Below are 27352 nucleotides of genomic sequence, written 5' to 3'. Positions count from 1 at the left end.
TTTCAAGGAAAGTAAAAACATTCTCGAGCTCTAGAGAAGAAACACATTCTATGTGCCAGGAATGGTGAGGATGTTGGAGCGGAAAAAACTGGTGAATGTGAAAGTTGTCAAATCCCTAAAGGAAAATGATCATAAATGTTTACTAAGTGTCAGTAACTGAGAGTAAGGAGAACATTGGCCACAACTGATACCCACACAGAGCACTTGAGAAAACTCAGTGTTGTACATTCTGTTTCATGGTTTATGAGAAATGCATAGGAGACTTAAACCCTCCCCAACAGATTAGCATCCGTAGATGTGTTGTGATGTGACAGAACTGTCAAAAAGACTAATATCCCCGATTTACAAGTGCAAGCTTTTGACTCCGTCTCCTGTGATTCAGAGGAGATTAAAGATTGTTTAAAAGAAACAAATTGTAAATGCTCTTTCTTAGATGTTGTTTCTGCAAAGATGCTGGATTATCATTTCCAATATAGGAAGATTTTCCCCCACCAACTCTGTCTCTTGGGTAGATCCGAGTAGTTTCAAATTGTCCTGTAACTTCCAAAGTGGATCATGTACCTGTCTTAACCACTGAACAGAAAAAGCATATACTGGCACAGAAAGTATAAAAGAGGCCAGTGTTACACTATTGATAATTCATAAACCACCCTGGCATGCCCTAATCATCTGTCATTACTTGTATGAACAAACAAACCTAACAGTCAAACACTAAAGCCTAAAGACCTTATCAGTGCCTTTAAAACTCCTAAATCAAATGTGATAAAACAGAATCACTAAATGAGACTAATTAAACTTGATAGAATTCCCCCGGGCATAACTTGGAGAAAATGAATCCATGAGAGGCCTCTTAATCAATACAAGGGGCTCCTCAGTGAAAGTTTATAAGACAAGTTAGATCGGTGCCTTTAGAGGTAGGAAGTTAATGTTGAGTTGTAACATAAACAAGTACACAATCCGAAATCAGATTCAGTCTTAAGATGGCATGTATCCAGGAACAAACCCAACTTGGAGAAACAAACTACTCGAATAAGAGCAATGACTGTGAGAATAGCTTTAGCCATCAATCCCACCTCACTAAACATGAGAAAACTAGCGCTGGACGAAAACCCTATCAGTGTCCAGAATGCCAGAAAGGCTTCACTCGCAAATACAACCTTACTGTACATGAAAAAACCCACACTGGGCATAAACCGTATCAGTGCTCTGAATGCTGTAAAAGCTTCAGTACCAAATCCAATCTCACTTTACATGAAAGAACTCACACTGGACAAAAACCGTATCAGTGCTCTGAATGCTGTAAAAGCTTCAGTACCAAATCCAATCTTTCTTTACATGTAAGAACTCACACTGGACAAAAACCGTATGAGTGCTCTGAATGCTGTAAAAGCTTCAGTACCAAATCCAATCTCACTTTACATGAAAGAACTCACACTGGACAAAAACCTTATCAGTGCTCTGAATGCTGCAAAAGTTTCACTCGCAAATCCAGTCTCACTTTACATGAAGGAACCCACACTGGACAAAAACAGTATCAGTGCTCTGAATGCTGTAAAAGCTTCAGTACCAAATCCAATCTCACTTTACATGAAAGAACTCACACTGGACAAAAATCATATCAGTGCTCCACGTGCCAAAAAAGCTTCAGTTTTCGTGGCAGTCTGATTCGACATCAGCGAACTCACACTGAACAAAAACCTTATCAGTGCTCTGAATGCTGTAAAAGCTTCAGTACCAAATCCAATCTCACTTTACATGAAAGAACCCACACTGGACAAAAACCGTTTCAGTGCTCTGAATGCTGTAAAAGCTTCAGTACCAAATCCAATCTCACTTTACATGAAAGAACTCACACTGGACAAAAACCATATCAGTGCTCCACGTGCCAAAAAAGCTTCAGTTTTCTTGGCAGTCTGATTCAACATCAGCGAACTCACACTGAACAAAAACCTTATCAGTGCTCTGAATGCTGGAAAAGCTTCAGTCATAAATCCAGCCTTTCTGTACATGAAAGAACCCACACTGGGTATAAACCGTATCAGTGTTCTGAATGCCAAAACTGTTTCTATTACAAATTAAGTTTAACTCAACATCAGAGAATCCATACTGGTCTCAAACCGTATCAGTGCTCTGAATGCTGTAAAAACTTCAGAAGCAAATCCAATCTCACTTCACATGAAAGAACCCACACTCGGTATAAACTATATCAGTGCTCTGAATGCTGTAAAAGCTTCAGGCAGAAATCCAGCCTTACTGTACATGAGAGAACCCACACTGGGCTCAAACCGTATCAGTGTTCTGAAACCCAAAAAAGCTTCAGTCACAAAATAACTTTCACTCACCATGAGGGAACTCACACTGGGAAAAAACCTGATTAGCTCTCTGAATGCTGAAAAAGTCGGAAATCTGGTCTCACTCAACCTGCGAGAACTTACCTGGAAAAAACCTTGTCATTGTTCTGAATGCCTGGGAAGCGTCTGCTGGAGATTCAATTTCATTCAACAAGAGAGAACGCACAATGAGAAAAGAAATGACCCGTGCTCTCAATGTGACAAAAACTTCAGTTGTAAATGTAACCTTTCTACATAAGCGAGCCAATGTGGGAGAATAAAAGGTGCTCACTGTCAACCCTGAGGAGGAGCTTTCAGCATCGCAAAACCTTTACATGAAGCAGCCACAAAAACATAAATCCATTGATTGTCCAACAAACCGTCTACTGAGAAAAGCACACAGCGAGGGATGGAAATGCTTGAATTAACCTCATTCTTTTGCAACTATTTGTGGCCTCATTCCATTCAGCGTGTTTTGTTTCCTGAGTGTTTATAAGCAATGACTGACCCACAAAGTCCATTTAATACTGAACTTTGAGGCCACGCCCCCAAGGGTCAGGAATGCATGTAACCTCGAATTGTTTCCAGCCTTAATGAGCCTCACCAGAGGGCTGCAGCAGGAGTCCCTTTGTCATAGGTCTCTATGGGACCAACATCTGTTCATGTCTGCGCCACTTACGGCTGATCATTGAGAAAAACTAAAGGTGATGGAATGACTGCCAGTTGATCTAAGCACCATGCCGCCACATCATTCTCTAGTCTCTGTACCACTACAGACAAGGCCAGCCATATGCAAACCATTCTTGGCTCCACCATAAATAGTCCTAATGACTTCGGTTCCGAGGGGACATGGCCTCGTATTCCAAAGATCCACTTCAGCTGCCTCTTTCCATGTCCTTTTTGCTACAAATGGACCTGCTTCCCATCTGCTGAGGACAGTTTCACAAGCTTTACAATCTCATCAGAATCACCCAAGAGAGTCTCACAGATAATCAGGCCTATTCATAAACTACTATAGGACGATTAAAATACAAGAAAATGCGATTCACAAAGTATGTGCTGTCGTTCTGCCTCTCCTATCTTTTTCTTTGTGGAGTTGCCTGCCCCGACTGCAGAGTTTCCGCACATGTTTATATACTTTTTGAAGTAAATGCAAGAGGGACAGAGGGGAGTGGGTGTAAAATGGGAAATATTTATGACTAAAGGGGAGGGGCTAAGGGAGGAGAAAGGAGGGGTGTAGGGACGGACAAGCACTCACCCACAAAGGAGTAAACCCATTGCTATTTACAAACCACACCTCTACAGTCACAACAGCCATGATGTACCTAAAACAGTTGTAAATGTCCCCGAGCTCAGAGTCCAACATCACACATGCTCATCCACTGGAACTGCAACACACTCCCATTAATAATAATGGAGGTACGGACATAAATTAAAACGTCATTAAATGAAATATTTTAAACTAATTAAAAATCTAAACAAATGTCATTCAAGGCAAAAAATATCTAAAAAGAAAAAAATATTTTACAATGTTTTCATAACATTTGTTGAATTGCAACACTAATATAACATCATTTTTAGTGAAGTATAATTACATATGTTATAATTAATGCCCAAAATAAAATTTCAGGTTATTTCAGGCAATCAGGTGACACCACGTTGCAGAGATTTTTATATTTTCAATCCAAATAACAGACTAACATGCCCCCCACTCAAATTAATTTCAATTTTCACTATTCCAATTCACCACTAATCCTTTGATGGGTTCCTTAGTAGTGTGCTACTCTCTGAAAAAGCGCTTTGATGCCTCGTGAGGGGTAATAAGCACTACCTGGCAGATGCATCAACGTAGCCTTTTGCTATTCCTAACTAGCGATTTTTAAGGAATCGCTATTTAGGAATAGCATGTAGGAAGCGCTATTAAAATAGCGATTCCTAAACATTCCTTAATTGCTAGTAGCAATTAAGGAATGCTGAATCATTCATTCCTATGGGCCCACAGGCCCATATGAATAAATTGGAGATTGCATGAGCAATTTGCGAGTACCAGTAGGTGCAAGGGTGCCAAAATGACACCCTGTTGCACCCCTGAAATTGATCTCTGCACATATGTTGCATACACACTTGCCCTAAGGGCATGTATGTGCACAACATGAAACTTTGAAAAATGCACAAAAGTGCTTTTTTCAAAGTTTTAGAAAATCACCATGAAGTTCAACTTCATGGTAATTTGCTACTCCTATTAGCGAATTCGCTATTTTTTTTACTTTCATGCATTGCATTTAAGTAATCTCAATTTGGGATTCCTTAAATGCAATCGCAATTTAAGGAATTTCAATTTAGAGATTCCTTAAATTGCGATTTTTGCATTTGGGATGATGCATCCCAAATGCAAAAATACTGATCGCAAAGGGGCAGATACTGAGAATCTGCCCATTTGCAACCGGTATTTACTTTGATGCAAATGCCTGTAGATAGATGCAATTACAATACAATACATTTAAAAATTATTACTACATATTATAATTGTTAATTTCGGTGGGACACCTTTAATTAAACCTTAATACAAATGTATCTTCTATATATTCTATATATTCAACTTAGGTGGAGTTTTCCCTGTGTAAAAAAAATAAAATGAATATTTGTAAAAAATATTTTTATGTTAAATACAAATGTAAATGATATAAACTTTAAATATTGAACAAATTAAAAACTCTCAGTTTACTTAGAGATCTAATTGATTTTAAACGTAAAAAAAAGTTTTTCTCACAGATCTGTTTCAAAAATCCCAACTAGCTAAAATCATCTGATTTTCTTACTATGTACTCCAAATTACCGATTTGCCTTATTCACCTCTATTCGGAGGGGTACATCCTTAAAAAATCATGTATAGAATTAATTGAAAGTATTTTTTAATAGTTGCAATATTTTTAAAATTCAAAGATTAACATATTATCATGAACTATTTAATTTTAAATATATGTAAATTTATTACATTCATTCCAAGGTTTGTGTATTTTTAAAAGGCAAAATACATAATTTTATTTTATCTTTATTTTTTAATGGGTTCGATTTTTAAGTCTCTCTCTCCATTATTGTCTATGGGAGGGCTTTGCATTACCAGTGGTTGGCCATGCGTGGTGCTGCACTTTCTATTGCTCCACTTTGGCCGAAGTAAGTTACATTTGTAAATTTTACTCCACCTCTGTTTAAGCGTGTGCAGATGTGCAAGTCCACACTTTTGAGTAACTTTATCGTAATGGTGAATAGCTAAAACTAGCAAAGATACTCTAGGAGCATCCTTGTATGTATAGATTACTCACAGGTGTACGGTACCTTTGTGAATAAGCTCGTGGTGTCCAACTCAACCTGAGTGTTTCCTTTTTGTGGTAACGCTAAAGTAGACGCGGGCACTTGGGCTGTTATTAGAGCAAATGCGATGGTCCTGTGTGTTTGTTTGGCTGGGGAGCGGCAATGAATACTTTGAAGTAATTTTCCTGGATTTGCATTGGGCCTCCTGAGGGCCTCCTGTAGCAGCAATTTATCATTACCGTAGTAGGATCAGGTAATTTCTCCTTGTTCTTAACCATGTTATCGTGATTTGCTTTTGTATTTTCCCTTCTCTTCCTTTTACCTAATTTTGTTGGTTTCACCACAACATAAGCACAGAAATGTACTTTGCTTTTACCTGGTTCTGGTTCTTATCCTTTGTATAAATTTTTATGCGATGAACACCTTCGCTGTACGGCTACAGTGTAAGCACCGAGAGCCCAAACCCTGATATTCCTGCACCCTGATCTGCCTTTATTGGTATCCTTTCCACTTTGATAAGTGAGATATGGGTTTGAATCGCTGAACAACCTTTGAACCTGCTGTGATACACCTTGGTGGTTACAAGTTTCATGTTTGAACCTCCAGCGTGGGCTCCAGTACGCTGCTTGTCTCACACCGTGTTCCATGCTTTAGCTCTTATCTCAACCTTGGACAATCTCTATAACTTGGAAGCTCCGAAGACTTCGCAGCTGTTGTAACTGCTTGAAGTTTCACACATTTTGATGGCCGTGGATTCAGGTTCAACTTGATGACCCAATTCTACTCTGTGGGAATTTTGCACTTCATGACACTTCTGCGCATCTCGTCAGCTTCTGGAACTGATTGAGCCAAAACAATGCATCAAATTCCAGTGTTGATCATCACCAGAAATTGGACTTACCAGTGCCCCTCGAGCATGGCTAGCGAGGTCCCCTACTTTTTTGTATGTGACTTCCTGATTGGTTCAGTGGATCTGCTATTTTTCTTCATTTTCCTTTTTTGTGATTTTGAACACACAACTAAATGAGTCCTTTATTTCCTTTGGGACAATTTTTTTTGCTCATTAATAACCCTTAAACTACTGACCTGGTTTTAATTTTCACTCCTGAGTAATTATTAAACACTCCTGTTTCTCTAAACTTTGTTTGAATTTTTTGAATTTCTTTGTCTCTTTTTCTACATTGTATTGAAATTTGTGACATCCACTGTTTTGATTTACCTTTGAGCGTGGCCTTATTACTCAAGCCACGTTACCAAAAGCGAGCTAGTGTCATTTTAGTGGAAGCCACATTTACCTTTGCCGACCGTAGTAGGGAAAAGCAAAGCCGGTTGATTCCAGGAAGCAGATCACCTACCTGACAACGGTTACTGTCTTAGGTGGCATCTGCACCCACTGTAGATACAAAAAGTAAAGATTATGAGGGAAGCTGTTGGTAGATGTGCCCCCAGTATTTGAGACTGCCACCCTCTCTCGAACAGTTGAAAGAGCTAAAGATGCACCCGTCAGACATTCATGTCTCAACAACTAAGACCGCCCACTCATGTCATACAACGGTCGCACTGTTACCTGAGTCACTTTACACTGTGATGTGTACAAGCATTTTACGTAAACAAGTTGTGTTGTGCGTTGTGAACAGGCATCACCCCCTTTGTATGTAAATGAGCTTCTGTCGCCAGACACCCAAGGCTCCCATCTCTTCTAGTGCGGATGATAACGTGAGCACTGTAAGTTAATCACAAACAAGGGCTACATTGAGAAATAATCAACTTCCAGGTCACACAGCTGTGGTTATGTAGTTCTTTGTTAGTTTTCAATTCATGTTAATTTCCAGTAATTCTCCAGGTTACGTTTTTCTCAGTTTATCACTTTCTATCACTCTTTGCGCTCCATCAATTAAAGATTTGAGGTTTTTCATAGGATATATTGTTAGTGGTCATCGACCTTGTCACAATCCCTTCATTCTCGATTTGTCAGCATGTGTGTTGCCCCTCTGCTGTTCTAGGATGAGCCTTCTTAATGCAGAAGGAGCTGTAATAGAAATAATATATCAGGCATATATGAAATTGTCAGAGCTACAAATTGTGATAGAAAAGAGCTGAAAATGCACCTCTTTATAGAATATCACATTGTGACGCATTAACAGTCCTCTATCACTCTTAGAAACCATCTCCCCTCTAATCACATGTTGACTCTGTAGGTCTTGGACCATGTACAGAGTTCTGATGCCTCGCAGCGTTAGTCATGGTATACTGATAAGACATATATGTAAGGTGAAATGTGTTCACACGTGAGTATGGTAATGTTATTGGTATTTGTATAGCGCAACTGATACCCTGAGGTGTCCTGGCACTGTGTGAAGGCTGACAGAGGATTGAAAGGCGTGGGAGAGGATGGCAAGATCAGTTAGTAAACAGCCATGTTTTCAGTGCCTTCCTGAAGGCCAGAAGATTGGTCATGCTTCGCAGATATAATGGCAGAGCATTCCATGCTCTGGCCACATTCCCAGTGAAGCTTCTTCCTCCCCAAGTGGCTTTTTTTACCCTCGGGACATTTATGAGTCTTGCCTCTGAAGACCGCAGTGTTCTATGAGGCGTATACCAGCGTAATTATTGTTTTAAAAATTCTGGTCTGGTTCCCTGAAGGGCTTTAAACACCAGACAGAGGGACTTAAATTGAGTGCGCTTCCTAACCCGCAGCCACTGAAGTTTTTTAATTTTGGCTGAGATTGAGTCGAACTTTGGCCTGCCTGTAAGGAGTCTGGCTGCTGCGTTCTGCAGTATTTGAAGTTTGTTTAAAGATGCTTCCTGGATTTTGAGACATAGACTATTGCAGTAGTCTAATCTGGACATTATTAATGCAGTGACGGCTGTTTGTTGCGCATCTTTGGGAAGAACGCATCTCTCTTACAATGTGGGGCGGGGAGCTATGTTGTGCATACTGTTTCATTTGCGATTTCCAAATTCTCTGTGCTAAAACTTAGCAGAAGCAGCACATAGAAACCCTGTGCATCGAGGTTCTTAAGATGGATCGCACAGCACACATTCCCTCTGTGTTGAGCTGTTCTCTATCACAGCTTTGCCCCAGTATGATAACAGTTTCTTAAGATTGATCGCAGAGCGTACCTTCTCTCTGTGTTTAGCTATTCTCTATCACAGCTTTGCCCGGGTATGATAAACAGGGCAGGACTGAAGGCCATTTCTCTGCACCACTCCCAGAGCCCCTCTCCAACTGTTTGCCATCGCAAACGACAGTGATTTCTGGCATGATAGTTCCATTGTGAAGCTAATTCAGCATTGGGGAGGGGCACGTGGTGTGTCTAGTCTGAGCCTACTCCTGTGTAGGAGTGAATGGCACAAGAGTATTGCCACCTTAAGATGGGACCAAGTTGGGCTAGTCTCACCCTCACTTCATACAGGAGTAAAGGGCACAAGAAGGGTTTCGCCACCTTAAGAGGGAGTACAAGTTGCATCTAGTCTGATCCTCACTGCATAGTGGAGTAAAAGGAGCTATAAGTAGTACTGTCACTTAAAAGGGACAAATGATGTGTCTAGTCTGATCCTCACGCCGAACAAGAATTATGGACAAAAGAAGGGAAGGGCAACCTTGTGTGGCGGGGGCTTCCAAGCTGTGTTTACTTTGAACCTCACCCTATAGTGAAGTGAAGGGCACAGCAGCGATAGTGCCACCATACGTGGGGGCACAAGTTGGGTCTAGTCTGATCCTCACCCCATACAGGAGTAAAGACCATGTTGCAGATCGTGGGATCTAGTGGCCAGGTCTACAGGGTTTAGATTTCTAATCCACAGGTTGAAGGAATTAGTTGGGTGCCCCACCACTGAGTTTAGCAGTCTGCACACAACCCACTGAGCATTCCTGCAGGTGTGGGGCTCGCGCTCTCTGGGTTATTAACAGTCCCCTCATGTGTTCAGGGACACTTTCAAGGTACATCAGAACTGGGTATATATTGTGTCTTTTATTTTAAAATAGTTATTTTAAAATTTCTGAACCCAGTGCTCACAATGTTGTATGGTAACATCACAGAAGATAAAAATGAGACGAAGCTAAGCATTTCCAGAGCATTGAAAACCTGTAAAATCATTATCACAATTTATAGCGCAAACACCCTCACTGTGCTATCTCTAGGCGCTATGCTGGTTCTAGTAGAATCAATAAATAACCTACCTATCTCTTGAGGTTCTGTGGTGGTGAGCAGACCTGGGACAACAGGGTTTGTTGTTGGTCTGGAAAAGTTTGCCAGCTGTTTCAAGGGCAAAGACATTGTATCTATTCAGAGGCAAACATTGCCCCAGCGCCATTCAGTGCAGCCTGAGTCTCGGCGGAGTCTTGTCTCGCACTTCTTCATTTAAGGTGAAATCTGGTGCCCGGCCATCTGGATCTGCGACCCGGGGCAAGTGTCCCTCTGAATCAGTGGTCAGTTCTGGGGTTCATAGCAGGTATTTATCACTGATTTTTATTTTATGTTTTCAGAAACAAACAGGGATCTTAAGACTCTAGATCTAACTGGACTATACTGGTTGGATGTAAAATTTGTCGCTGATGTAAAAAGCCCCTGAGCATTTGCGTCCTCTTTAGCTCGTGTTTACTTTACAAGTGTCAACTTCTAAAACCTTGAGCTGTAGATATTGAGAGGATGGACTGGATTTGTGGCATCCGATAGGCTAACAATTCAGGCTCAAGGGTGGTTAGACATGGGGACCACTTTCATAAGTTCTGTGAAAGACCACAAGATGCTGACTGTGAACTTCAGCTCAGCCGGGCGAACGCAAATGGAAACTGAGGCTAAAATGGAACCAGCGCTGCTCGTGTTTTAGGACCTCAAACCTTCTACGAAAATAAAGAAGGCTAAAGCAAGTGATTGAAATAAAAATTATAATAGAATTATGAATTGGAACAGTCAGATTCAGTGTTTCTGACAGGCCTGGGATAACCTCTAAACTAAGCAGTCACTGAATGTGTTTTGCATAAGCTTGATCGTCATGGCTTCATGGCACATTTAGAGAACCGAAGAATAGACTAGAAGTGCGCATTTGATGGACTCAGAGTTCATTACTGGTTGTGTGTTTAATAAGACATATTTTCATGCTAAAATGAAAGGGGTCTCTGCATTTGAAAACACAGGACCACAACAGGTACAGTAAGGGTACTGCCACCTTACGGGGGCATGCACAGTGTGTCTAGTCTGATCCTCACCTCGTATAGGAGTAAGGGGCACAAAGAATAGTATTGCTATCTTAAGGTGGGGTTCACGGTTTGAGCCTCACCCCTTACAGGCACCAAGGGCACAATGAGGGCACTGCCACCTTCGGTGGGCCCACCCTGTACTCCAAAGGTGCATGATGTATGTAATCTGTTCCTGCTCTTGTGCCGGCGTAAAAGGCACAATGAAGATATTGCCACCTAGGGGGTGCACAGTGCGTCTAGTTCTTTAAATCCTCATGAGCGCAATCTTACAATGCGTTGGGACGCAGCAAGATGGTGGAAGAAAGAGAACAACAAAGGCCAACCCTTCGGATTTGGCTCCCATGGCAACTGGAAGGACCAGTCCTGCCCCCTGTGAATAGTAAGAATCTACAAATGATCACAAGTGAAAGGTTGTGAGAATCTGCGCATTCTATCCTGGAAGTTTGGGGGGGAGGGGGTTAGCACACCCACAGCACAAGGGAACCAGAGGAATTTTTTGTCTCCCTTGTTAGTTTTGTCTCTCTTGTTAGTTTTGTCTCTCTTGCTGCTCTGTTGTTTAGCTTGTGTCCGTAAGGCGATGGTACACCTCCGGGTAGCTGTTGCGCCATATAAATTTAAACAATAATAATATTATAATAATTATTATTATTACTTAAGGATGAAATGTGTCTTGAGAGACACAGCACCTTTGCACACAGTGATGATTCTCTAATGCACTAATATTTGCACTCGTAAAAGCATGCCGATGTACCGGTGCAGAGTTACTATTTGATGCTTGCAAACTTTCACTGTCATTCTCCAGACGTACCACTGGGAATGTCATGTGACATCACCCCGGCTCCTGTTCTCGTTGCGCCGAAATCCACACAGCAGACATTTAAGCACTTGGAACCATAAAGCTGTGAAAATCCACACACAGGGCAGGTTTATCAAATAGTTGTGTTATCTTTGCATCAAGCAATGGTCCGCAAGGGAGACACAACTACTAAGTAAGATTTATCAAGCCGCGCAAGGTCACCTTGCATGGCCTTGCGTTGCTTGATAAATCTAAAGTAACGCAACTCAGCGCTAATCGCTGCGTTGCGTTACTCTACCCCAGAGAGGCGTTCCATGGGTGGAGCGGGGGTGCTTCCACGCATCCACCCTTGGAGTTTGGTGCATTGCTCTGCCCCAGAGAGGGGTTCCATGGGTGGAGAGGGGGTGGCTCCACGCATCCACCCATTGGAGTTTGGTGCATTGCTCTGCCCCAGAGAGGGGTTCCATGGGTGGAGCGGGGGTGTCTCCACGCATCCACCCTTGGAGTTTGGTGCATTGCTCTGCCCCAGAGATGGGTTCCATGGGTGGAGCGGGGGTGCTTCCACGCATCCACCCTTGGAGTTTGGTGCATTGCTCTGCCCCAGAGATGGGTTCCATGGGTGGAGAGGGGGTGGCTCCACGCATCCACCCATTGGAGTTTGGTGCATTGCTCTGCCCCAGAGAGGGGTTCCATGGGTGGAGCGGGGTGGCTCCATGCATCCACCCTTGGAGTTTGGTGCATTGCTCTGCCCCATAGAGGGGTTCCATGGGTGGAGCAGGGGTGTCTCCACGCATCCACCCTTGGTGTTTGGTGCATTGCTCTGCCCCAGAGATGGGTTCCATGGGTGGAGCGGGGTGGCTCCACGCATCCACCCTTGGAGTTTGGTGCATTGCTCTGCCCCAGAGAGGTGTTCCATGGGTGGAGCGGGGGTGCTTCCACGCATCCACCCTTGGCGTTTGGTGCATTGCTCTGCCCCAGAGAGGCGTTCCATGGGTGAGCGGGGGTGCTTCCACGCATCCACCCTTGGCGTTTGGTGCATTGCTCTGCCCCAGAGAGGCGTTCCATGGGTGGAGCGGGGGTGCTTCCACGCATCCACCCTTGGCGTTTGGTGCATTGCTCTACCCCAGAGAGGCGTTCCATGGGTGGAGCAGGGGTGCTTCCACGCATCCACCCTTGGCGTTTGGTGCATTGCTCTGCCCCAGAGAGGCGTTCCATGGGTGGAGCGGGGGGTGTCTCCACTCATCCACCCTTGGAGTTTGGTGCATTGCTGTGCCACAGAGAGGGGTTCCATGGGTGGAGCAGGGGTGCTTCCACTCATCCACCCTTGGAGTTTGGTGCATTGCTGGTAAACCTGGGAATGCGTCAGAAGCCTACACCTCCCGGGTGAGGTGAGATGGGGAACAAAGCTTCGTTTCTCCTTGTTATTCCCTCTTCCTGTCGGTGCGGCACACACAGAAAGGGAAATGTCTCAGAGGATTGTTTTTGTGCAGGAAAGTGCTTACAACATATGGTGCAGGGGTGCTCGAGTTGGCGCTAGGCAGCACATTGTGCACCTGCAAAGTGGAAAGACAGGGATTTGCTGCATAGTGGCAAATACGCACATTCCTGCCCTTTCCCTCTCCTGCAGCACGCCAAGGGTGACGTGCTCCTCTGTGCTGCGCTGCATGAGTTATTTCTAATGCTTATTTTCCATTTTCCCCATGGGGAACGCCCTTCCGCATGCTCATCGAATCTGGGGGATCTGTTGTAGGGTGGGACAGCTCTAGATTGATAATTGCTCACAAACGTACAGGCATGTGGGTATTCAGAAACCTACAAAGTGTAATATGCAGTGTATCGCCCACTCCCCACCCCTGCTGTACAGGAAACCTTGATCCCACTACACCAATAATTTAGACAGGAAATGCAACATCTAAAGCACCCACTCTCTAGGAACTAGAATTCTTCATTGGGGTTAAGTTGTTAAAAAATATAAAATCTGCCCTCAATTTTATATCACAGTTTAAGAGATGGAAAGAGATGGATCTGTGAAAGAACAGCTCAACTGGACTTCTGCTCTCGGTGGCAACTTATGGGAAAAGCAAGTTATTCCTTATATTCTGCATTAGAACAAAAGAATGAATCATGAATATAGTTCACACTGCCTACAAAGGGCTCTTGAGGCTAGTCTGATTTGTAGCTCTAAGGTAAAGTAGTGCATCTTAAGTACTGATTAAATGCTGCAGATGAAGGCAAGAGTCATCTGAGGACAATTGTGGCAAAGAAGGGACCTTGAGCTGGAAAAATGGGGATTAAAGTCAAGGCTTCATATAACTGCAAAGAAGAACCCTGTGTCGGAGGCAAGTTGAGACAGTGTCCCTCTTAAATCATGTTAAGAGGTCAATGTGAGAGCACAGGAGGGGCAGTGGGTCCAATCTCATGACATTTGTGCAAAGACAGACTGTAAAGAAATGTAGATGTTTGAAAATGACTTTGATGCTGACCGAGGACCCCTATGGACATAAGTTTACAATTAAGGGGTGCCTTCCACGTATCTCCGCTCTTTCCATAGGCAATTCAAAGGAGGAGTTTATTCCTAAACAATAACATGACATGATGTGAAACTTTCTACAGCTCAAATGGAAAAGGGAGTATTGTTTAGTGGCTGGATGATGGACCAGGAGCAGCGGGACCCCCTGTTTATGATGCAGGCCCTGTTTTTTGGGCGGACAGATTGTGGCCTCTTAAGAGACAAATATTCTTCCTGAGTTTTGGAAAGGGGTTGATTCCCCCCGCCTTACACTGAAAAATCGTAATCTGGCCCCTACCGCGAACAATCAACTTATCACATGCAAAGGCTAGAACTTTGCAAAAGTTCTGATAAAAGAAGCAGGAGTGAGGAGAATGAAAGACAGCTGGTCACCTCCATAGACACCAGCTCCAGACCAAACAGAGATACATCTAGTCACAACTTTGCCCTGACGATGCTCGCTGAACTGTCTTAAAGTGATCTGTCTGCTTGCTGTTAGAGAGGGCAGTGTCCGGTGCCATTGATAGGGGGCGCTAGACAGGGGACTCCAGGAACCTTGATGGAAACTCTGCAGAGTCTATGGAGTGATATCTGGGCGTGGTTTAAATTAGACTGGAACAGGTTCACTACCTCACATGACACTTTCCGGTTCAAGGCTAAAGTGGGGGTGTATTTGGCGGGAAACATATTGCCAAAAAACAATGGTGCATGGAGGGGTGTGCCTCGATAAGGTTGACACCTTCCGATATTGGGGCCTCTTACATGAGAAGCGGAAGGGACACAAATGCCACTCATTTTTATTTTTTTATTCAATTATTTTTCTTTATTCAACCAGAGATTTTTTTAACACCAGGAGGTTAATGTAGTCCCACAAAATTCATTACATTCAAAACATTACATACAATACAGTTCAAGTAGCATATATATGTATATATATTTCTTACCTACTGGTGGTCGTTAGTAGGTAGTTATAGTTAGGACCAAGTTTCCATAGGAAGAGCATTTTTTGTTTTTTGCGTATAACTTTGGCGTCGTTTGATGAATCTTCATGACATTTTCCAAAATAATTCTTTGTTCATATCAGCTCCTATGTTGAAAGTGTGGGGGTGATTCTTCAAGGGGAAGCCAAGAAAAAAGGGGGTCCAAAATGTGTTTTCTCCATGCAATTTCCATAAGAAACTTTAGACAAGGCTACAGGTCGAACGGGTGAACGGAATTACCCCAGGTTTGGCAGGGAGAAGGGTCTTGGTCTAGAAAGCATGCTTTTGTTTATTTGGTGTAAATCTGTTTAATAGTTTTGGAGGAATATAAAAATTTACAGATATCGAAATTTGGGAATTCTGCCATCTGATTGGCTTTATACCTGCTTGCACTGCAGATAATTTACACCGTTCTCTCCTGTGTAAAATTGCCATTCCATGATTCAAAACCTTACCAGAGTGATCATTCTTCATGTAAACTATTGCTTTAACTGAGCAGATGGTGACTGGTGTCTGGTACTGAGTACCTGCACTACTTTAATTTAAAAGAAAGAGCATCTGCACTTCTCAGCACTGCTGTAATACATTTAATGGGAGAAGCAGCACTTCGGAGGAGTGAATAGGTCCTATAGATAATAATTAGCAGCACTTTTTCTATGTTTCCATTTAAAATACTGCCTATAACATTTCATAGGTGTACGTCACCCCTCCAACTACATCACTCTATCAGCACTGATTGCTCGCCTCTTCTGGACAAGCCACTTACAAACTTTCTGGTCTACAGGGTTCTGCTAGATTGCCGATCGCCTGAACTGGTGCTAGCGTTCCGCAGGGTATGCTCAGACGTGAGTCCCTTGCTCACTTTGCCACTGGATTCAAGCAAGCCGGGCTGAAGACGGCTGAAATGCCAGAAACCGGTCCTCGGAAGCTTGTTTCCGGTCCAGGGAAGGCATGGTTTGGCAGTTCGGGCTGGACTGTTCCCATGAAGCACAGGGTCAGACTGATTTGCATATGGCCACGTCTGAACTGGGGTGGCAGAGTGGGCTAAAGAACGGTGATGGATTAAACCCAGATCTGTTGACTGGGTGTGAGTGTTTGATTGGTTCAGATGCTCCGTCCATCACCACCCCCTTTTGTACCACTTTATTCGCCATAAGTTGGCAGGGTGTGCTCAGATTTGAGTCCCTTGCTCACTTTGCCACTTGATTCAAGCAAGCCGGGCTGAAGACGGCTGAAATGCCAGAAACCGGTCCTTGGAAGCTTGTTTCCGGTCCAGGGAAGGCATGGTTTGGCAGTTCGGGCTGGACTGTTCCCATGAAGCACAGGGTCAGACTGATTTGCATATGGCCATGTCTGAACTGGGGTGGCAGAGTGGGCTAAAGAACGGTGATGGATTAAACCCAGATCTGTTGACTGGGTGTGAGTGTTTGATTGGTTCAGATGCTCCGTCCATCACCACCCCCTTTAGTACCACTTTGTTTATCATAAGTTGGCAGGGTATGCTCAGACGTGAGTCCCTTGCTCACTTTGCCACTGTATTCAAGCAAACCGGGCTGAAGACGGCTAAAAATGCCAGAAACCAGTCCTCGGAAACCTGTTTCTGGTCCAGGGAAGGCATGGCTTGGCAGTTCGGGCTGGACTGTTCCCATGTGGCACAGGGTCAGACTGATCTGCATATGGCCATGTCTGATCTTGGGTGGCAGAGTGGGCTAAGGAACGGGGATGGATTAAACCCAGATCTGTTGACTGGGTGTAAGTGTTTGATTGGTTCAGATGCTCCGTCCATGACCATCCCCTTTTGTACCACATGGCGTTCCGCTAATAGCAGCTGGTGCTGGGCCTCTCTTGACTTTACAATCGTCGGGGTCCGGTTTTGAGGCGATACCCAGGTTCACAGCGGGCTGAGAGCGTTGAGGGCGATGTGCGAGGCACGCTCCAACCCCCCTCCCGAGACCCATGGTGCAAGTAGCGCCCTGTTTTAAAGTGCTGAGATACTCCATCATTTGGAGCATTTTTCGGAATGAGCGACCCGCTCTTCCACCTTTTCTAAGCACTTTTTTCACCTTTTTTAAGATTTTCACTTTCACGTCCCCAGGTCAGGGTGGACGATTAGAGAGTCCATACCGCCGGGGTTTAGTCCTGACGAATGCCTTGGTAAATTGAAACCACCCATATGGCAGAAACATGTTGACTGACTTAAGTATTTTTTCTGAATTTAACCAATCCTTAAACCTTGGCAGCTAAATTCAGACACATAATACTCTTCACTTGTGTCTTAGGGATCACTCATTACACTTTTTTTACTGAGACCCTTTTAGGCACTTTTAATTTTAGCTACCCTCACAGCACGCCCTTCTCACACAACCAGCTCCGCAGTCTTTCTGGCGTCGCAGCAGACCGAAGAGGCACTCGGCCTCTTTGGTGGGGCCCGGTGATGAAGCATGACACTGACTAGGTCGGTGTGTAAGGGCTTTCCTATCCACCCAAAGTGGGTGTGTGATTCTTATCTATCTCGCTCTGTCTCTGTGGCTTTTTTGAGACCGATCTGACCTCAGGGTGGCATTAAAGAGTTGACAGTCTGTAGAATCCTCAGTCGCAGCTGTCACTTCAGGTAACGGACAAGTTACAGACTCTGTTTTGTGCCTTTTGAAAATAGTTTCAAGTTTCAAGTTTATTTTATTTTGCATAGTTGTTTAAAACCATTGAAACATTTGCTTAAAAAAATATTAACATTTTTGTTGTACAAGGATAAAAACCATAAAACAGGGACCAAAATTACTATACAAAGAAAGTCGGCTATGCAGGCTATGGCAAGGTTCATCTGTTCGCAAGATAAAGTGCAGTTCATTTGCTGTTCTTAGCTGGTACTGGACGTAGGCGTGTCAAGGTGCCCTATAGAGTGTATTGTTCTTGTTGTTAGATCTTGCTCAAAAATTGTTGTTCAAGAAAAGTGCTGATGCTCTATCCTTTGAGGGAAGCCAGTCCCGGGTTATTAATTAGTTGCACCACTAGGGCTTCTTACTTGTGTGGCTTATTTATATGGCTATTCCAATAATAAGTGTTTTTTGTTGAGCCAGCTTTAAGTATTTTACTAGTCTGCAGTTCAGCTGCGTATTTCCCGGAATAAAGCAAGCCAATACCGCTTGTCTCCTGGGCGCGGATGCCTAGCTGCTTAAGGCGATCTTGTAATAGAAGTAACCGTTCTTGATGTAGATCCTTACAGGGGCAGATTGGGTGTAAGATGTCTCCTTGATTGGAGTTGCACAGCCTGCACCTGCTTTGGGTTATGGCCCTCAGCCATGGTGGAAGATGCTGGATGCAGGGGAGGATACCCAGTCTGTGCTTTAAGAATTTCATTGACATCTCTTTGGAGTAGCCCTGATTAAAGTACTTTTGTGGTGCAAGTAATTTGTAAGAGTTCAAGGTCATCCAGGCATGGGATCTATCTGCAAAGGTTAACTTGTCCTCCCACTGCAATTTGTTTTCCACATTTCCATGCCTATTTCCTGAAAGCTGAATGTCCAAGTTGAGTGTTCCAGGGATCCGTAAGCTTGGTACTTTCCAGCGATGTCTGAAGATATCTCCTTGCTTGGCTTGGCAAGTATCCCTGTGATGGATTTCATGCCACACCAGTTGGTCCAGCGTATTTGGAGTGGCCTTTTTGATTTTGTGCCAACAGATAACATAAGACCCTTTTGAAAATAATACAGCACAGAGCTCGTCTGGACAGACACAAGACCCCACCATTCCCGCAACACACATGAAGAATGATTTATTTTATTTACATCAAATGCCCGCCCAGACGGAATCTCTGCCTAGGGACCAGGGCTGATGAGACAGCAGGGGGCACAGCAGGACTTAAAAATACTCCTGCCAGGTGCCAGCGTGAGCGCAAACTCCAGCAGAGCAGCACTGAGAGGTTGGGCATGGACAGGAGGCCCTCAGTCAGAAGAGTTCAAAATGATATTAAAAATCTAGTCAGTGCTTTAAATTAGTAAATAAATCAATCAAGTGACATCTGAATGGAGCACCACCCTCAGCCTGGAGAGCAGTGAGTAGAGCTACAGGCTCGGAATTTGTCGGACTGTTAGTTTTAAATACCTCAGTGAGCCACGCAGCTGCCTCTCCTTGATGACAGTCTGTGGCCTCTCTTCTCCAGACAGGTCCGGTCGCAGGATGGCATGATGAGGCACCGTGACCAATTCGGCGAGCAGTGGCTGACACTTAAACTACACAAAAAATTTGTAACTGCGCCTGTTTGCACTGCGGCCCCTCCCGCCTCAGGAGTAACTTAACTTCCTGTCTCCCCCTCAAGAGATAGACACACTGTTGCAGTCCTGACGCCATGTCACATAAACGAGGCCACCGCAGTAGTGAATCCAACAGCCTGCTAACACTCTGCAGCGCATACTTACCTCTGCGCAGTGTGTAGAGTGGTACAGTTCAGCCCATGTCTGTTCAGTGCTTTATTTGAGCGGCTCTGCCACAGATGCGCCTCCCTGGCCAGCGCGTGGTCTGCGCTCCCGCTGCTTGCACAAATGACTGCTACTTTAACATAATGTACTATAGCCCGGCGATCACGAGGAAGAAGCGGCAGCGCTATGATGCGTGATTTTCATTTTAGTGCGGTGATGCGGATCCCCGCACTAAAATGCGTTAGTCTAACGCATTGTGTGTGACACTTGGCAGGGCTGAACCTGTGCCACATTTTATTTGATCTGGTTTAAAATTCCATGGTATTTTCCTCTGTTTAATGTGGATTTTAAAAACCTGCAAATAAATGATTTAAAAAATAAATAAGCTGCCCACTTAAATTGCAAAACTGACCGTAATATGTTCATTGAAATTCAGATATATTCATTGAACTACAGACTGCCACTTCCAGTTGTCAACTTTCTTTAAATACTCTTAAGTCCTTTACATCAGTGTTTGGAAGATGCTCATCTGAAGTGAAGCTATAAATGATTTCTTACAGCAGCAGCCAAGGGTGAGCCCCTGTACTTGAACTGTCATCCTTAAAAACATTCAGGTCTGTGACATCTGAAATCCCAGGTCTTTACAGGTATAAATGCTTGTTTATGTGAAATGTATTCACTGCTGGAACCTGGAGGCTGCGGTTCCGTCAGCGGCCACCAGAGGGCGCTCCTCGCCTGCTGATGAAACCCACTGATCACACATTGGATGAAAGGGAGAAGGGTTTCCTCTTCCGGGTCAGAGGCGGCAGAGACAGCACCAGCAGCGGCGGTGACATCACTTCCGGCCTCTCCTGGTGTGTCCAGCCTGCTGCAGAGGAGGAAGAAGCCCTGTCTGGTGGGCAGATACCTCCATCTTCAGACCCTCACAGACACCTCCCTCAGACCCCAGATCTGCCCCCCAGCCCTAGGAGGAGGAGAGAGCCTGGACATGTCTGCACAGGTCTCTGCTCAGGTAGGAGATTGTTAGCACCTTCTGCTGTGTTTGTAGAAATAGACTGAATAATCCTGGAGGGAATCTCTGCAGGAGCCGGGCTGAGCTGGGCTCTTCTATCCGGGGCCCCTGGAGCTGAGCTTGGCTCTTCTATCCGGGGGCCCCAGGGGCTGAGCTGGCCTCTTCTATCCGGGGGGCCCCTGGGGCTGAGCTGGGCTCTTCTATCCGGGGGCCCCAGGGGCTGAGCTGGCCTCTTCTATCCGGGGGCCCCTGGGGCTGAGCTGGGCTCTTCTATCCGGGGGCCCCTGGGGCTGAGCTGGGCTCTTCTATGCGGGGTCCACTGGGGGGATTTCCTTTCGCCCTGGCGGTGTTTGTGTGTGTTAAAGAGGGGATCTGTGCAGTGCATCTTACTGTACTATGATGAATCTGTGCACACTGGATTTCCTTCTACTGCAGTATGATAAGTCTGTGCATTGCACTGTATCTTACAATACTGTGAGAAGTATGTGCCACTGCACTGTTAGGTATCTGTGCACATTGCACTGCATCTTAGAGCACTGTGAGGAATCTGTACTCACTCCTTGCTCTGCTCTTGCTGGTTTTTTGCTGACTTGGCCATCTCTACCCCTATTTCGGAAGCATGTTCCCGAGGCAGATGATGTCAAGGCTACCCTGCTGCCCCGGGCCCCTTTTCTCCCTTTGTCCTGTTTCCATCTCTCAGACTAGGCAGAAGCTTCAGTCTTTGCAATAGTTTCCTGTGCCATAGGTTGTCTTATGGCATTATCCGCTACAGAGGTTGTGTGCCTGCTGCAGGGATTGTGTATGTGTGTGTGCGTGCACAGACCTTGGGCGTGCAATGCAGGAGGCCTGTCAAGCAGTGGACGGTATGTTTATTTATTTATTTTATTTTGAAAGTTTTATAGAGCGTGAGCAAGACCCTTGCGGGTATCAGAGCGCTTTACATTAAGTAAGGTTCTTTATACATCAATTAAATGCAAGTTAAACGCGTATACATACCATCATATATCAGTGAAGCAGTAAAACAAAGAAGCAATCCAGTTGAGTCCGGTGAAGGGTGGATATAATGATTAGTAACTCTAAATGGGCCATTGTCATAATAAGGATTAGTAGCGCGAGTACGTATGGTCTCAAAATTATTTTAGATCATGCTCAGGAGAATTTTGCCATGAAAATCGATTTTACTTCCTTTTTGAAAGCTGCAGTGGAAGAGTTAAGTCTGGTTTCTGGGGTAAGGCATTCCAAATCCTGGGCGCCATCCCTGAGAAGGATCGTTTGTAGGTTTTCTTCTTGCTGAATCTTTGATAGGCTTTCCGCACTTCTTGAGGATCTTATCCCACCAGAAATCATCAGTTTCTGTGCCAGATAGCTGGGTGCCTTGTGATGCAGGGCTTTGTGCGTTATACATGCTATTTTCAAATGAATTCTGGCTTCCAGTGGTAGCCAATCCAAGGACGGTAGGTCTGGGAAGATGTGGGCCCTTCTTTTAGAGCCAGTGATGAGTCTCGCAGCAGCATTTATTGAAGCTCTTAAAGGTGCAGTTGTAACTTCCGTACTCTATGTAGGAGAGTAGGGTCTGCTTCCTATGGTTACCCCCACTTTTTGCTGTGCTTCCCTGTTTTTTCGACTTTAAACTGGCTGTGGCCCTGCTAATCAGGACCACAGCCTAGATGTTCGCTCTCTAAATTGATACCATGTACTTTAGGTATATACCAGAATGGTTACTGGGTTACCCTTGTGAGTCCCTATATATAGTACCTTAGGTTCTAAGGGCATAGGTACCCCTGAGGCATACCAGGGGCTGAAGCATGTATTAGGCCACCCCTGGACAGCCTTCAAAAATGGCACCACAGGTCTACACTTGCAGCCTGGGTAAGGTGGTATGAGCCCCCCTTACTTAGATATAGTATACCTATATCTACCTATATATATAGACACATAGTAACCTATAAGTCTCTCTTATGGCAGGCCTTAACAATCAAGGCAGAGTGCTTGGTTTTGTGTGAGAGGGTGCCCTAGCATGAGCGGAGTCCCACTGCAGCTTTCGGAAATATCTCCTTATAGCTGTTCTATGATATAGCCATACCATATACTCTTAAGTGCATTATAATCCTCGCGGTTAATGCTAACTTTGGTTTGGCTTTATCTAAACATGTTGTGTAAGGTGTCAAACACTTTGTAATACTACCCTCCCCCATTCACCCCCCCCCCGCCAGTTATGGCGGCGGGGGTTGCATTCCACCCTTCTAGAGGGAGAAGACATGTACACACTGGTATACACAGTTAAAGTTTAGAAAAGCCTCAGCATCACAAAATGGATGCTGCTGCCACAGACACAAGTCTGACCTCCTGCTGCTGGACTCAACTCCCGAAGGGGAGACCTGGACAATAGGTTTCCTGTTCAGGGAGGTGCTAGCAACTCCCCAGAAAGGCTTTAGTGCATTGGGTAGGGTGGTTTGCATTCAGTGAATGCTTTTCAGACACTGCCTGGGGCACAGAAGGTGCTCCATGCATTTCCCAGTTCATACCGGTTGCTGGGGCACTCTGCCTGGACAGCCTGCATTTTTGCAACTACTCCTACTCCCAAAGTTTCCCGAAGTTGTGCATTGGGTCATTTGAAGCCCCTGCTCCAAGCACCTTTTGCACCGAAGCTCAAAGGCCTACACTCCACGAGTGTTCTGTGGGCCCACTTTGTGCAGTTCTGCTCGAGGCTCATTCGCAATCTCTAGTCCGTTGGCTAGTGGGTCCCCACGAAGGACAATCTTTCCTTTACTGAGTTTTCCTGGTTGCTCCCGATATACTCCGACTCCCCTCCAAAGGTGGAGTCACTCAGACCTTACTGGTCTGCACCAAAGCCAATCTTGTTATCTTGCATGGGTTGCTGTTGCCAAGGCTTGTTGGGCCCACTCCAGATATCGACGCTTAGTAGTCCTGTGAGGGTTTGGGGGGATGGTGTGGATAGACGTGCAGTGGTAGTGAGGGGAATCACAAGAGAGGGCTCATAAGAGTGTAGAAGAGAAAGTAGATCGCTTTCCGAAAACGGATTGGTGCTTCGGATTGGGCGGGTTGAGTTATTATGGGAGGGAACTGATTTCCAGCTGGGTAGAGTGAGTTTTGAGGTGAATGTTAGGTGTTTCGGGAGCTTCCTTGCTTGCTTGGGAGTCTAGTAGTCTAGTAGTTCTAACGCCCCATGATTGACTCGATATCATCTCTTTAAAAGCTTGGAGTTCTTCTTTGATTTGGTGAAGTGCGATCATGATTTCATCCAGTCTGGGGTTGGAGCAGTGTTGAGTGTGGTAGGTGGCTGTGTTATGAGTGTGTATGACTGCATTGTGGTCTGGTCCAGTCTATATTCAGGTGCCAGTATAAGTATAGTCGAAGGAGTGGATGTAGGTGGCTGAGTTGTGGGTGTGGCAGGCTGGGGTGTGGGTGTGGGAAGTGTACTCGGTGCGATGAGTGGTCTGAGGGCGGCGTGTTATCTAAGTGGTAATGGGGTGTCCTATGATGTACTAACGACTGACCGGGGGGGTGGACTGGAATGGGGAGAGTGCGTGCTAAGAGTAACATTGTGCAGCAAGGACGAGGTAGCAGTAGAGTTGGTTATGGAAGGGATGATGTTAGTCGGGGAAGCAATGATCGAGTATGGAGAGGAATCAATATCAATAGGGGGTGCATATGCTTTCTCAGTCGTGCTCGGAGGAAGTACAATATGTGAGTTAGTCAGCGTGGGAGTGCCATGAGTCTCCAGTGTGAGAAGTGGTCGGTGTAATAGAGGAGCATAGATGGGGGATGGTTTGGGGAAGTGACGTGCAGTGTGCTGGGGGAGTGGTGTGGAAGGAGGTGGTGTATGATGCCGAAGCCAGCAATGGGCGGTGAAGTAGTGGGGCGTGGCTGTCAGACGGGATTGTCGATGTGAAATTTTGAGTACTGGTGGTGGGAGTAGCTTAGGTGGCAGTTTGGGGCTCAGCCACTTGTTCTTTAATAATGGGGAAGATGTTATCTAGGAGACTTAAACTACGGTCTGTGGATTGCATGAGGATGGTTCCGTTATTGTAGATCGTGATGGTTGCTGTCCCTTGGAAGAGCTGGGATGGGGTAATATAAATAACTAGACAATGCGCAGTTTTCCTAGAGGATGAGATCGTAAATAAAGGTAAGAATGCTCTCCTCCATTGCGCTCTTCGTTTCGTGTGGAAAATGATATCCGAAGTTTCTGTTACCATTGTTTATTGAGAAATAGGGGTCAGCGATAAGTGTTTCAGGGTGACGTTTTATCAAATTGTGCTTGGATCGTTTGGTAGATTTTCTTGTGAGGTTGGGGGGTAGATGATGGTGTAGGTATGTGTGCCTGTGTGCTCCATGCTATGACCAGCACAGTTGGTGAGATGATATGGGGCGCAGAGCGTATATGGGGCTCGTGAGGGGTCAGTGCAATGCGGCGTGATGGGCTAGGGGAGGTGGATGGGTATGGGAGGGGGAAATAGCAACTAAGGAGGTGGCTGGATATTGAGCTGAGGGGGAAAACAGGGGTTGGATCTAATATACTACTGAAAGTACCATAGGTGCCAGGAGCAGAGTATGGTGTGGAATGAACTAGCTAAGAGAAGAGACCAAGGGCAAAGAGAAAGATTACATAAAATGAGGGAGGATGTAAGGAAATGAGATGAAATGAGGGAGGAATCCAATGAAATGAAATGAGGGAGGAATGCAGTGAAATGAAGTACTTAAATTAAATAGATTAAGTTAAAATGCGGAGTGGGCTAGCTAAGAGAAGAGACCAAGGGCAAAGAGAAAGATTACATAAAATGAGTGAGGAATGCAAAGAAATGAGATGAAATGAGGGAGAAATGCAATGAAATTATATGAGGGAGGAATGCAATGAAATGAAATACTTAAATTAAATAGACGAAATTAAAATGCGGCGGAATGCAATGAGATGAAATGAAATGCAGGAGGAATGCAGTGAAACGAAATTCTGACCTGAAATGCGTATGGAAAGGGAACGTGGTCAACAATCAATGTGCTGTACTCCAGTGGTAGTGTCAGTATAATATGGCCAACTCCTTAGGCAAGATCCTCATAATGTAAATGTAAATGTAATGTAAATGTCAAGGTATTTGTAGAGCGCTCTGCCACCAAGCGGTTTCCTGGCGCTATTACTCATACCGCTGTGGAACCCTTCCTGGCTTTCCCTGTGAAGTGTCCACTCCTGGGCACCCCCAGGGTGAAGCCAGGCATCCTAGCGCTGTTGGGGCCGGTGTGGAGGTTAAGCAAGCTATTGCTAAGAGTTGCTGAGGCGAGAATTGTCAGGTCTGAGGAAATTGAGCCCAAAACCGGCCGAGGCGGGAATTGAAACCTGGTCCCCGGCCAGAACTCTGCATCAGGGTCTGCCGCTCTAACCACACTCCGCCACTAGGCATCTATGCAGTCCTCTTTCTGTTTCCATAGGCTGTGAGAGCCCCGGAGTAGACCTGTTTCAGTGACCATAAGACTGTAGAGGGTTGTAGTCCTGTTTCAGTTGTTATGATTTGGGTCAGAAGGTTGCTGTTTATCTCTCAAAGGAATGCCCAGTGGCTGAAGGTGACCCCTTTGTCTTTGTTGTTTACGCAAACAGCCGATTTGTGGGGAATAATCCAAAGCCACTACCCTCCTACCAATCGCAAAGTACATCGAGAGAATAAGGGTCAAACTGAAAATAACAATTAAAACAGAATAGAGATGAGCAGAGGTATCAATAAAACAGCCACGATGTTGTCGCTGTCGTCGTTACTGTCAAAGACTGGTCGGGCAGCAGGTTACCTCCAGGCCCCCCTTTGGTGACTGGGGGTCATGTTGCCCGGGTTCCACGGATGCTGTAAGCATCTCCTAATGAGGCCAGACTTCCTGAAAAGGATCCAAAACAAACGCACTTTTGGCATTGTTGTGGAGGCGTGGCAGAGATGCGACTTCCTGCACCGAGCCGAAGCGAGGTTAATCGGCACGACCGAGCCTCTAGAAATTCAAACGGCTGGCGCCCAGTGCGTGATGGCCCTGCTGTTGTGAGGAATCCGGATGTGGTGGAACTGGGAGACCCTGCTGCCTCCACGCAATCCTGCAGCCTCTTCTCCGGGTCTCCAATGCTTGCTGCTGCTGCTTGATTGGTTCAGATGCTCCGTCCATTACCACCCCCTTTTGTACCGCTTTTGGCCGCCCTAAGTGTGGCAGGGTATGCTCAGACGTGAGTCCCTTGCTCACTTTGCCACTGGATTCAAGCAAGCCGGGCTGAAGATGGCTGGAATGCCAGAAACTGGTCCTCGGAAGCTTGTTTCCGGTCCAGGGAAGGCATGGCTTGGCAGTTCGGGCTGGACTGTTCCCATGAGGCACAGGGTCAGACTGATTTGCATAAAGCCATGTCTGAACTGGGGTGGCAGAGTGGGCTAAGGAACGGTGATGGATTAAGCCCAGATCTTTTGACTGGGTGTGAGTGTTTGATTGGTTCAGATGCTCCGTCCATTACCACCCCCTTTTGTACCGCTTTTGGCCGCCATAAGTGTGGCAGGGTATGCTCAGACGTGAGTCCCTTGCTCACTTTGCTACTGGATTCAAGCAAGCCGGGCTAAAGACGGCTGGAATGCCAGAAACTGGTCCTCGGAAGCTTGTTTCCGGTTCAGGGAAGGCATGGCTTGGCAGTTCGGGCTGGACTGTTACCATGAGGCACAGGGTCAGACTGATTTGCATATAGCCATGTCTGAACTGGGGTGGCAGAGTGGGCTAAAGAATGGTGATGGATTAAACCCAGATCTTTTGACTGGGTGTGAG

The 27352-nt window shown here is 45.3% G+C and overlaps 2 protein-coding genes across 5 annotated transcripts in view; both read left to right on the top strand.

Moving 5' to 3' along the window:
- The first annotated feature begins 980 nt into the window (after positions 1-980).
- Positions 981-2544, top strand: LOC147664880 (uncharacterized). 4 transcript variants are annotated; one of them, XM_086949929.1, is made up of 3 exons: positions 981-1462; positions 1631-2119; positions 2183-2544. In XM_086949929.1, the coding sequence occupies exons 1-3, from the start codon at positions 981-983 to the stop codon at positions 2376-2378; spliced, it is 1167 nt and encodes a 388-aa protein (XP_086806055.1). In that variant the 3' UTR covers positions 2379-2544. The 4 variants fall into 4 exon arrangements, with proteins under 4 accessions (XP_086806055.1, XP_086806057.1, XP_086806054.1 ...); XM_086949931.1 differs by having other exon boundaries at positions 981-1587; positions 1840-2544; XM_086949928.1 differs by having other exon boundaries at positions 981-2119.
- A 17838-nt stretch (positions 2545-20382) lies between these two features.
- Positions 20383-27352, top strand: part of LOC147664879 (uncharacterized) — a 97794-nt gene continuing 90824 nt past the window's right edge. Inside the window, exon 1 of the mRNA XM_086949932.1 lies at positions 20383-20557. The gene's annotated coding sequence lies outside the window, so the exon portion shown is untranslated. The remainder of the gene's footprint in view (positions 20558-27352) is intronic.

This window comes from Lissotriton vulgaris, unplaced genomic scaffold, assembly GCF_964263255.1.
Source record: "Lissotriton vulgaris unplaced genomic scaffold, aLisVul1.2 SCAFFOLD_690, whole genome shotgun sequence".
Lineage (NCBI taxonomy): Eukaryota > Metazoa > Chordata > Amphibia > Caudata > Salamandridae > Lissotriton > Lissotriton vulgaris.
The sequence above is the reverse complement of the archived record's forward strand: the minus strand, read 5'-3'. Positions and strand labels throughout refer to the sequence as shown.

Bases quoted from the DNA above. Each gene is read 5' to 3' on its own strand.
- LOC147664880 (XM_086949927.1), top strand. From the start codon at position 981: ATGGCATGTATCCAGGAACAAACCCAACTTGGAGAAACAAACTACTCG.